The 12,105-nt window shown below is 47.6% G+C and overlaps 1 protein-coding gene across 2 annotated transcripts; it reads left to right on the top strand.

Annotated features, from left to right (window-relative positions):
• Positions 1–6,852: 6,852 nt before the first annotated feature.
• Positions 6,853–10,890, top strand: MIP (major intrinsic protein of lens fiber). 2 transcript variants are annotated; one of them, XM_006777878.2, is made up of 4 exons: positions 6,853–7,239; positions 7,683–7,847; positions 8,244–8,324; positions 10,508–10,890. In XM_006777878.2, the coding sequence occupies exons 1-4, from the start codon at positions 6,880–6,882 to the stop codon at positions 10,691–10,693; spliced, it is 792 nt and encodes a 263-aa protein (XP_006777941.1). In that variant the 5' UTR covers positions 6,853–6,879; the 3' UTR covers positions 10,694–10,890. The 2 variants fall into 2 exon arrangements, with proteins under 2 accessions (XP_006777941.1, XP_015412904.1); XM_015557418.1 differs by lacking the exon at positions 8,244–8,324.
• The last annotated feature ends 1,215 nt before the right edge of the window (positions 10,891–12,105 follow it).

Genomic DNA, 12,105 nt, shown 5'->3' with positions numbered 1-12,105 from the left:
CCCCTGGGCCACCAAGGCACGGAGGCAAGAAAGGTCTATGGGCCCCTGGCTGCCAGGGTGCAGGAGAACTATGTGTCTCAAGCTTTCAAGGGTGTGGCTGGCCTTCAAACTGGACCGTGACAAGAGGGAGGAGGGGGCCCCATTCCTCACAGAATCCACTATTGGGAGGAGGAAGCCTGCATGCCTGATCGCACCTAACCACTCTACCGGCCTGCCTGCTCAAGGGTTTCTGGATTGCAAGAGGGTGTAGGCCAGGCTGAGGGAACCCCTGCCGCCCGCATGAATTTTGTGCACTGGGCCTCTAGTATAAAGATAAGGCTGGCAGCAACATGGAGAATTAATTGAAGGGAATGAAACTAGAAACAGGGTCTGAGGCCACTGGAGTTCTCAGATGAGACATGGTGTGGGCTCAGCTATCTAAGAAGTAGAATTGATGGAGCTTTAATGACTGGTTACATGGGATGAGAGGATGGGGGAAGGAAAGTTAATTCATAGGTTTCTGATTTAATGAGGGGATACAGAAGGAAAAGCATGTTTGGATGGGGGAAAGATAATTAGTTGAGTTTTAGATAGGCTGAATTTGAGGTGTCTATGGGATACCCAGGGGGAATGTCCTGTAGATATGTGGATATACGTTTCAAGAGAGAGGTGAAGTCATTCAAGGAGGGGGTATAAACTTAAGTAAGTGGGGAAAATTGAAGGTGCAATCCTAAGGACCACAGTACCTGAGACAACACAGATGATGGGCTTAAAATGGAACCTGACTCATAGTGAGCATTGGTCTGCCTGGCTTGGGGTTGTATCTGACTTGGTAGGTAAGGAAAGGGAGAAGGAGGCAAGATCAGAATGGGCCAGTTTATTTTCACTCTATTTCTTGGATTACCCTATTTCTAACATTGGGAGCCCTGGCCGGTCCATGGATGGGAGAGGAATGGTGCACTCAGAGCTTGGTTATTATTCTGGACTTTGCCAGGAGTCAACAGTCAGCAAAGTATAACCAGGGAATACATTTTTCTTGTAAAAAGTTAAAACATTGCAAATAAGGCCAAAGAAAACCTTTTACCAACGTGTCCCCCTGCTGAAACACAATGGAGCTGGGTTACATGCTGACCTGGCATTCTGGGAATGGGGCTGGGAGAGAGTTTCACATGGTGGAAACAGATGGATGGTCACTCAGCCCCTCAGGACCATAGCTCTCTTCAAGCACATTTTAATCGCTAAAGAGGATGTTCAATACTTGGCAATTATAAATTATTTATATATGGTTAATTCATGGATCAGCTCATTTATATTTTTATTTAGGGCAGCTAAGAACATATGTATATTGCTTGGGCATATCTCATTCGATCCTCATACAATCCTATAAGATCTGCAAGGCAGATATTTTGATGGAACTCAAACATGGGTTATTCTTTAGGTCCTGATGATGTGAGCTGGCTCGGGAGTTGCTTCAGAAAGGTGATGAATCAGTCCTGGACACTTCAGAGGTAGCTACAGTAAACCATGTGGAACCCACTGTGGAGAAATAGTGCAAGACAAATAGCTCTGCCTGAAGGTTCCCTGAGCTCATTTGCCCCCTAGTAGTATGCATCATGCTCCCTGTGGCACCTCTCTGGAACTGAGAAATGGGGCCTTCTTTATCACAGGGGGGACTAAACTTGGGATCATTAGCCCCAGGAATATAAAGAGGTTGAAAGACTGATCATTAGTAATCAAGAGATAATTCAATCAGGTATAGAGATAGATGAGACTCCAGGATGGTTACTACTATAAGCCATAACATAACTTTGTAACTACTCCAAGTTTGTTATTTTACAAATCCCTTTTCTCCATTTTCATAGTTCCTAGTGGAAAAAACCTTCACAAATGCCTGTATGTTTAAGGCAAGAAGAGAGGAGGGTAGCCCTAGCCAGTTTGGCTCAGTGGATAGAGTGTCAGCCTGCAGACTGAAGGGTCCCAGGTTCAATTCCAGTCAAGAGAACATGCCCGGGTTGCAGGCTTGCCAATCAATGATTCTCTCTCATCGTTGATGTTTCTATCTCTCTCCCTCAGCCTTCCTCTCTGAAATTAATAAATATATATATTTAAAAAAGAGAGAAAGAGAGAGAGAGAGGGAAGAATAGAGAGAATGCTTCACTAAGCATTTGCCTCCTGCACATGCGGGCAAACCACGGCCCGCAGGCCGGATCCGGTTTGAAATGAATAAAACTATTGAAAAAAAAGACCGTACCCTTTTATGTAATGATGTTTGCTTTGAATTTATATTAGTTCACACAAACACTCCATCCATGCTTTTGTTCCGGCCCTCCGGTCCAGTTTAAGAATCCACTGTGGCCTTCGAGTCAAAAAGTTTGCCCACCCCTGCCCTAGAGTGAAACATTTTTGCAAACCCTGAAAAGAATACCAAGATGAATTGGGGCGTGTCCTGGATGATCCAAGGAGTAGTGAGCCCAACCTCTTTATATTCCTGGGACTAATGATTCCCCTGCATTTCCAGGGAATCTTTAAAAGATACTTTCCTTTGCAGATTCCAATGGCCCATTTGTTAGTTCTGTGCCCACTGGCCTGACCCTCTCCAACAGTGTCCTACGTCTTGACCCAGAGCACAGCAGCCATCCTGCCTTGATCCTCTTCTACCCGACACTGCCTCAGATGGCTGCAACCCAGCTGGTCAACCAGGTTAGCAGCAGCTCCCCTCCCTGAATAGGGTAGCACTAGGTAGGTAATGAGTTGTGTGGCTGATAAGACTTTAAGGAAGTCTTTACGCTCCCCCTAGGCGTGGCTCAGGGCTTGAGTGTTGATGTATGAACCAGGAGGTCATTATTCGATTCCCAGTCAAGGCACATGCCCAGGTTACAGCCTCGATTCCCAGTGTGGGGTGTGCAGGAGGCAGTCGATCAATGATACTCTCTCATCATTGATGTTTCTACCTCTCTCTCACTCTTTCTCTCTCTCTCTCTCCAGCTTCCTCTCTGAAATCAATAAAAATATATATATTTTAAAAAAGACTTTAAGGAAGGAACAAAAAAGGGAGCACCCCTACTCTGTGCATCCTCTCATTGAGCCAATATCATGCAATCAGACCAATGAGGTTTTGTTCCGAAATTCAGGAATTTGGGTGACTTGCTGCAGATCCTTTGCTTAAAGCTTCTTTGGTGGATGGATCATGGGGCCTGAGGACCAAGGGAGGATGTATGTGTCCCCCCACCCTTTGTCCTAGCATCTCTAGTCTTCTCTGGTGAGCAAGAGGACTCATATAGACCACGCGCTGAGCATGGAGTTTTTCTCTACTCTCCAGCTGGTACTCACCGTGTTTGCCGTGTCTTCCCCACAATGTGGAGGGTTAGATGGGGAAGGCAGCCTGGTGGTGGGTCTCTCAGTGACTGCTGGAGCGCCGGCATGGGTAAGAACCCCACCCATACCAAACAGGGGGCTTGGGGAAGGCTGGATTCTACTCCTCAAGGGAGAGACAGTTGTTGTTTTTTGTGTTTGTGTTTTTAAGGAACTAGATTAATAGAAAACATTGAGTATGCTAATTATATCTAAATCAATGCAAAAACTCAAGTGAGTTTTTGAGAGTTCATCTCTAGTTTGCTAGTTTGGCGTTCCACTGAGTGGAGAGGCTGGTGTGAAAGGAAATGGGCTGGCGTTCAGTCCTCCAGGGGGAGGTTTAATGAGGAATAAAGGAGAGAGGTTGGTAGCATCAAATAAGGAAATTTAATCATTTTTAGATATGTTTGTATTTATTGAAGAGAGAGAGGAAGGGAGAGGAAGAGAGCGATAGAACCATCAACGAGAGAAACATCTATCAGCTGCTTTCTGCACACCCGCTACTGAGGATCGAGCCCGAAACCCAGCATGTGCCTTGACCGTTGAACTCGTGACCTTTTGGTGCATGGGATGATGCTCAACCAATTGAACCACAGCAGCCAGGGCAGAAATCTAACCATTTTGTGTGGTGTCTATAAAGGAACCAAATTAGCTGCTCTTTGCCCTCTGTCTCTTATTTTAAGAGGTTACAGAGTCGGTGGTTAGGGATAGTCCCTTCCTGGGAATAAAACCCTGGTTGACTGGCTCCTATTTATTAAGTGCTTTATTCTGTGTTAGGCACTATACTAGGCCTTTACCTACATTTGGTAAGACGAAGCCCAGAGAGCTTCCATTAATTTATTCAATAAATGTGTCAAGCATGGGTTTGCAGTGGTGGACAAATCAGACACATCGCCACTTGCCTGGAGTTTATATTTAGTGGGGATAGCTTCCTCACCTAGAAAGTGGGAAAGCCAAGGTTTTTGTTGTTGCTGCTGCTCTTACTGGATTTCAAGTGTACAGAATAGTTCTTTGTTTGACATCCTCTCCTCGTTGGCCTATATATGGCTCACCCTTACTTGGTTTCTTTATAAGATAATACTTAATCATCATTATTAACCATCCACCCACAAGTAAAACTAGAACCTTAACAGTCACAGAAATCAACACACACGCACACATATACGTTTTTGTGTGTGTAGTTTCGTCTCATTCATAATATTCTGAGAAGCATATTTTCATTTAGATGTTTTTTAACTCTACAAAAAGGCTATCATGTCATGCATAGTCTGCTGGCACTATTATTTTCTTGATATTTTATTGCTAAGGTCCATCCCTATTATTGAGTGTTACTGTGGGGTTCACTCATTTTGACTGCTGAATAATTTCCATTGTGTAAATAGACCACTGTTTATCACCCATTCTCCTGTCAATGGGCACTTGGGTTACTTCAAGTGTTTTGCTGTTGTGAACAGTGCTGCTCTGTGGCTGCCTCCTGGTGGAGGTTTAGAAAGGTCTCTTGGGTATATAGTGAGCAGTGAAGTTCCCGAGTTAGAAAGCGTGTGTTCGTTTACCTTTACAAGAGGAGGCTATACTGTGTTCCTGGTGGAGGTTTAGAAAGGTCTCTTGGGTATATAAGTGAGCAGCGAAGTTCCCGAGTCAGAAAGCTTGTGTTCGTTTACCTTTACAAGAGGTGGCTATATTGTGTTCAGAATGGTTATCCCAATTCACACTCCCACCAGCAGTCGTAACTAGTTCTGTCCTGTATCTGAACCAAAGTATCTGTTGCTAAAGTCTCTGCTCTTAATACCATGTGTACTACCTCTCTCCTATCCAGGGGTCCTTTTTGATTTGTTTATTTGTTTGTTTATTATTTTTATTGATTTCAGAGAGGAAGGGAGAGTGACAGAAAGATAGACGCCTCAATGATGAGAGAATCATTGATTGGCAGCCTCCTGAACCGTGATCTCCTGGTTCATAGGTCGACACTCAACCACTGAGCCACACCAGCTGGGCCAGGGGTCCTTTTTTAGAAGCAACACGAACCCTGTTCACTCTCTGGGTCCAGCAGTGATGACTGGCATCTGGGAGCATCACTGGGCCTGAAGTCAGGAGATGGGTGAAGCTCATAACACATGAGACTCCAAGACACCCTGAGAGGTTGCTCCTCTTCCATGAAATCGGAAGCTCCAGTTGCCTTGGGTGCCCTCTAACCTGTTCTCAGCAACTTCCGCCTTTGTTGTTACCCTGCCCGTCCATCCCCAGGCCGGGTGTAGGAGGAGGAGGGAGCACAGGCCCTGCTCTGTGTGCCTCCTCTCTCCCCACAGGGGTGCTGGATGGGACCGGTGCTCGGCACCAATATTGCAGGCCCAGCCTTCACATGCTTGTGCTCCTCTGGTGCTTCACGAGAAAAGCCGTGGCCTTTATGACTTGCTACAATGTGGAGGCAGTGAAGCATACCAGTGTTTCCCATTTTGCCTCCACCACCCCACAACCCCCACTTCCAGGTTCCAAGACCCTCCCCAAGCCTGAGCACAACCAAACCTCTTTCTTCAAGCTGCCCTTCCCCGTCCTGTCCTCTTCTCTCTTTTGACCAGCCTGTTTCCCCACGTATCCCCACCCCTTCCTTTCCCAAAGAATCAACGTTTAGGACTCCAGTGTCCTGATCACAGCCGCATTAGGAGGCATTAAACCCTCCCATTGCTTCATAGCCAGGACTGTTTCTGTCCTTTCAGTGCCTCCTGCTAGGACCTCCTGAGTTAGGGAAGGCGACTGTAAAAGCTAATTCTGGGATTTAACCCTTTTCCTCTCCCCAGTCCTCCAACCTCACTTCCAACCTGTCCATGCAAGGTAGCTTCTTCCCCCTATCTGTCTCTGTGCCTGAAAGGTAGGCTGAGGGTTGGCAAAGGAAGGTGCTGGCATGGGCTGGGGCTCGGGAACCCGGGCTCTGAGAAAGCCAGACACAGCAGAACTATTCTTGTTCCAGAGCTGCAGCGTGCACAGATTCCAGCCCAAACCAGCCAATAGAAGAAGGCCCTCTAATCCCAGAGAACTAAAGCATTCTTTTTCAGTTATCCAATATCCCTGCTGCGCCCCACTCCTGACCCCCACCCTCACCCTTACCCCTGGCTGACTCAGAGGGGTCTGGAAGCCCCCAGGAGCACATGCTCAGAGTCCATGAAGTGAACTCAGCTTGCCTGACCTTCCACGCAGAGCTGAGGAATGTTCTAATATAGACGTCAATCAGGACGATGAACCTCAACTTTGACATGAAAAGAAAGGGACCTGCCCCCTCTTCTTGGTCCTTTTCTTCCAGGGGCTCTCCAGCCCTGGCCCTACCCCCACCTTCACACCCATGCCTCTTCTCACCTCCCAGTTGAGGAGGGAGAGGAGCTCTATCAGAGGCATGAGAGCGGGCCAGCCCGCTGCAGCTGTGAAGGGGTTAAGAGGCTGGGCCAGCCCCTCAGCCCGCCCCTCCCAGGGATTCAGAGTCCTCTATAAAGGGGCCTCTCCACCCAAAGCAGGCCAAGGAGGGTGAGGGACCCAGGCATTGTGCCCCTCCCCTCTGCCATGTGGGAACTGCAGTCAGCCTCCTTCTGGAGGGCCATATTTGCCGAGTTCTTTGCCACCCTCTTCTACGTCTTCTTCGGGCTGGGGGCCTCGCTGCGTTGGGGCCCTGGACCCCTGCACGTCTTGCAGGTGGCTCTGGCCTTTGGCCTGGCCCTGGCTACGCTAGTGCAGGCGGTGGGCCACATCAGTGGAGCCCATGTCAATCCTGCAGTCACTTTTGCCTTCCTTGTGGGCTCCCAGATGTCCCTGCTCCGTGCCTTCTCCTATATGGCAGCCCAACTCCTGGGAGCTGTGGTGGGGGCTGCCATGCTGTACAGTGTCACCCCACCTGCTGTCCGAGGAAACCTAGCGCTTAACACGGTAATGATCGGCTGAGTGGGGCTGAGGGAACCTGGTGCCTTGACGCCCTGCCAGTGCAGGGGGACCCGTACCCCGGGGATCTGGGACATGGTGTGTGTGAGGGTGTGTGTGTGTGTTTCAGGGTGGGGAGGGTCCGCAGGTGCTTTGGAGGGATAAGAGTCTAGAGCCCTGGACTGAGAATCAAGGAACCTGAGTTCCATCTCAGCTTTCCTTCCGATTCCTCGCAGGTTCTTGAGGACTTGTTTTACCTATGGGACCTCAGTTTCTGCATCCCTACAACTGGGTGTGATTACTTCCGACGCTAGGAGAAATTAGAAAACAGACACAGTTACTATCATCTTTCATCTCCAGGAAAGGGAGGAGGGTGGCTCCTGCCCGGGAGATCTAGAGGAGGTAATGCTGTGACAGCCCTACTGAACCCCCTCTCTTCTCCCTTTGCCCAGTTGCACCCTGGGGTGAGTGTGGGCCAGGCGACCACGGTGGAGATCCTCCTGACGCTGCAGTTGGTGCTCTGCATCCTTGCTACGTACGATGAGAGGCGGAATGGCCGCCTGGGCTCCGTGGCCCTGGCCGTTGGCTTCTCCCTCACCCTGGGCCACCTGTCTGGGGTAAGTAGGAGAGGGAAGCAACTACTCCTTTAAGGATTCCAGGGCCCCCAAAACCTTTCTCACCTAACTATCAAACATGAACATTACTCACCTCCCTCTGTATCAGTCAGCCCAGAGGAATCAATCCTTCTCACTCTCTTGTGGCTGCTGTACCTGGTCTCTCTTGAACCCAAGGTGGAAATGCATTGTGGGGATTTGTGGGCTTAGCTGATGGATCGATAGTCTATCCCCAGATGGAGCATCGGCACCTTCACTCCACGGTGGGGCTCCCGTGCGGCTGTCCTTCCCTGCTTGCTGCTAGAGGCAAGGTGCCAGCCCTCAGGGATAAGTGAGCTGTGGGGAGAGGAGCTGGGGAGAGTGGGGGAAGTGTCTTAGTTACAACTGTGTCTTTTGCAGATGAATTATACTGGTGCAGGCATGAACCCTGCCCGCTCCTTTGCTCCTGCCATTCTCACCAGAAACTTCACCAACCAGTGGGTGAGTGCGGGGAGAGGAGCAAGATGCTGAGGCCCCGGATGGGTGTGGATCGCAGGTTCCAGGTTTGGTTCCTGCTTCCCTCTGGGTGTGCTGACTGCCCTACCAGCACTCAGGTCAACGGGCTGTCACAGAGTTTGGGATGCCTGTGTGAGCAGGATTCATTATTTTGCCAGAAAGAGAGGCTCTTGCTCAGATTGTTCCTTCACTGGTTAGTTAGGGAATTTTACTAAGTACCCACTGTATTCCAAAACTAGCACCGGCAGGACAGACAACTGAACAGGAAGACAAACATTCCTCCTCTCAGAGGTCAGGATGGGCCTGGGCCTCATCCCCGTTCTAGCACTTTGCTAGCCTTGTGTGTGACCATGGCAAGAACACAATCCATTTCCTGCACCTCCATGTCCTCACTATAAATCAAGGTTTTATGGAAAGTAAGTGTGAAAGTTATAGCACAGAATCAGGTATGAAATAAGTCCTCAATAAAAATGCATTGTTTGTGTTGTTTGGCCATATGACAGACAAAACCTGAAAATAATTCAAAACATTTTCAGGCTGCTCTGTCTGTGGAGTAGCCCACTCTGTCTCCCTGCTCCACTAATAAATTCTTTTACTTTAAATTCTAATAATTTTTTTCAAAGCTATATACCCATTTTCACAGCCACATTATTCACAGTAACCAGAAGGTAGAAGCAACCCAAGTGTCCCTTACAGACGAATGAAAAAACAAAATTTAGTATATACATATAATGGCATAGTATTCCGCCTTACAAGAGAAGGAAATCCTGTTATATGCTGCAACATGGATGAACCTTGAGGACATTATGCTTAATGAAATAAGCCAGTTACAAAAAGACAAATACTTTATAATTGCACCCATATGTGGTATTTACAGTAGTAGAATTCATTGAAATAAAACAAAATGATAGCTGACAGGGGGTAGGGAGAGGGGAAATGGGGAGTTGTTGGTTAATGGATGTAGAGTTTCAGTTTTGCAAGATGAAAAGTTCTGGGGATTGGCTGCACAACCATGTGAATATACTTAATATTTTTGAACTGCACACTTAGAAGTGGTTAAGGGCCCTAGCTCAGTTGGTTAGAATGTCATCCAAATACACCAAGGTTGTGAGTTTGATCCCAGGTGAGGGCACATACAAGAAGCAACCAATGAAGGCGTAAATAAGTGTAACAACAAATCAATGTCTCTCTCTCTCTCTCTCTCTCTCTCTCTCAAGTCAAGTTCTTTTTTTTAGGTAAATTTAAAAAAAAAGAAATGATTAAGATGGTAAATTTTATGTTATGTGCATTTTTTCACAATTAAAACATTTTTCAAAGTAATATGCAAACTAGTACCAACTAATAACAACAAAGAGAATGTACATGTGTTAAGAAGGTATGGGATAAAGGAATAATTTGATGAGTCAGAAAAAAAATGGTAAATTTTGAAGTGTAGACTGTGGAACAGTTTAGCGTTTAAAAACACACCAACAGCCCTAGCCAGTTTGGCTCAGTGGCTAGAGCATCGGCCCGTGGACTGAACGGTCCCAGATTCAATCCCCGTCAAGGACACAGATCCCTTGGTTGCAGTATTATACACTTGATCCTTGAGCCCCCTCGGGGTGCATGCGGAAGGCAACCAATGATGTGTCTCTCTCACAATGACTTTTTTCTCTGTCTCTCCCCTTCCCTTCCACTCTCTCTAAAAATCAATGGAAACATATCCTTGAGTGAGGATTAACAAAAACAAACAAACACTGATTTCTGTTTAAATAGTGCCCAAGTAGGTACCCAAGTACATCTGTGTTTTTTTAAACTATACTTTATTGATTTTTTACAGAGAGGAAGGGAGAGGGATAGAGAGTGAGAAACATCAATGAGAGAGAAACATCTATCAGCTGCCTCCTGCACAACCCCTATTGGCACAGGATTTTAAAAAGATTTCCAGGTGATTCTAAATTGCAGCCAAGATTGAGAACCACTGCCTACTGGGGATGTGCCCGAAACCAAGGTGCATGGCCTTGATGGGAATTGAACCTGGGACCCTTCAGTCTACAGGCCAACGCTTTATCCACTGAGCCAAACTGGTTAGGACAATCCATCTGTTTTCTGCCTGTGGAGCTGAAAAAGGAGCAGCCTTGCTCTTGGTCCTCTCCCCAAGCCTGACTATTCCTTTCCTCTTCCTACAGGTATACTGGGTGGGCCCCGTCATCGGAGGGGGCCTGGGCAGTCTCCTCTACGACTTCCTCCTCTTCCCCCGGCCCAAGAGTGTTTCTGAGAGACTGTCTGTGCTCAAGGGTACCAGGCCCAGGGACCCCAATGCACAACCAGAGGGCACAGGGGAACCTGTTGAACTGAAGACCCAGGCCCTGTAAACGCTCCTGTTGAACAGAGGGAGTAGGAAGCCTCTGAGTTTATGTGGAGGGGCTAAGCCACCCCTGGATGAAGAAAGAGCCTGTGGGGAGGGGCTTGTACTTCTTTATTTTTTAATTTATGTGTGAGTTGGGGTTTTTTGCCTTTTGCTGTGTGAAATCTTTCAAGTTGCATTCATGAGCTGGTCTGTGCAAACTTCCCTTCCTCCCCATCCCACCTCTCTTTGCCGTTGTGTGTGCATGACTGTGTGTGTATGAATGTGAGTGGACGTGGCTGTGTTTTGGGGCACGGCAGGAAAAGTAGGGAAGGGAGAAGAGGTATCACCCTACACCTTCCTCTCAGTGTGCTGAGCACAGGAAACCAGGACCTTAAGTTTCTGGTCATGCCAATCAAGTGTAAGGTTCTAGGTTTCTGAAAGAGCAGGGAAGCAGGGAGTACTCCTCACAGGAGGCAGATGGAGAGAAGTGGAGGACACAAGGCATTCCAGGGTTGGGAGAAGGGGCAGGGGCAGGAAGAGAGGAAATAAAGTTATTAGCCCCAATTCAGGATGCAATTGTACCAGATAGCTGTGGGGAAGGTAAAGGGAGAGTGTGGCCAACCTACCTCAGGGCTGCTTGCCCCAGGGCCTTGGGTGGGGCAGTAGCTCTGAGAAAAGTAAACACTGGGTTAGAGCCGTTCTGTTAAGCCACGTAAACCTGTCTACATCCACTGGCTGGGCTTTGTGTTATTCTGGCATGATGGGTCTCTTTGGAGACCCTGGGCAAGTGAGCTCACCAGCCAAGGCCCAAGGCGTGGGAGCCTACCATCTAGATAAATTAAGTAATTTAACTATTCTACTTGACTTCCCCAGCAGGGCCTGGGAGCAGATGGTACTTAAGCCCCAGGAGAGGTCCTAGGCAGAAACAGGAAAGCTGATGCCTGGAGCAAGGAAGGGTGGGAGGGGGGTGAAGGAGGGAGAGGCTTTGACCCTCGGTTTTTTGTTTTTCTGTCTTTCCCCAAGGCCACCCTCAGAGTTATAATTTAGAGCAGATCAAAAGACTTCAAATGGCATTTTTCTGCTTTTATCACTAGTTTTATAGTCTGTTTTATTTTCTTTTTTGTGTGCATCTTTTCACTTTTCTCTCAATTGTACTTTCATCTTCATCAGATCTCTCCTAACATCCCAGAAATTGATTCCTTCTATTCAAATGGTTAATAATTCAGGAGATAATTAGTCGGGTGAGCCCTACCTTCCTTTGTTGTTGGCAAAATACACTCATCTCAGCAGAGGCCAGAAGAGACCCTCAACGGACCAATGAATATTCATTGCTGATTTCCTTTCAGGCGCCTTCTACATGCTTCGCAAGCTTTAAACCTATACCTCCAGCGAGACGGACACCCCAGCCCCACATCGGTTCCCTGTTTGGTCTTTGGG

This window comes from Myotis davidii, unplaced genomic scaffold (assembly GCF_000327345.1).
Source record: "Myotis davidii unplaced genomic scaffold, ASM32734v1 scaffold509, whole genome shotgun sequence".
Lineage (NCBI taxonomy): Eukaryota > Metazoa > Chordata > Mammalia > Chiroptera > Vespertilionidae > Myotis > Myotis davidii.
Note: the sequence above shows the minus strand (reverse complement) of the source record. Positions and strands in the feature narration are given on the sequence as shown.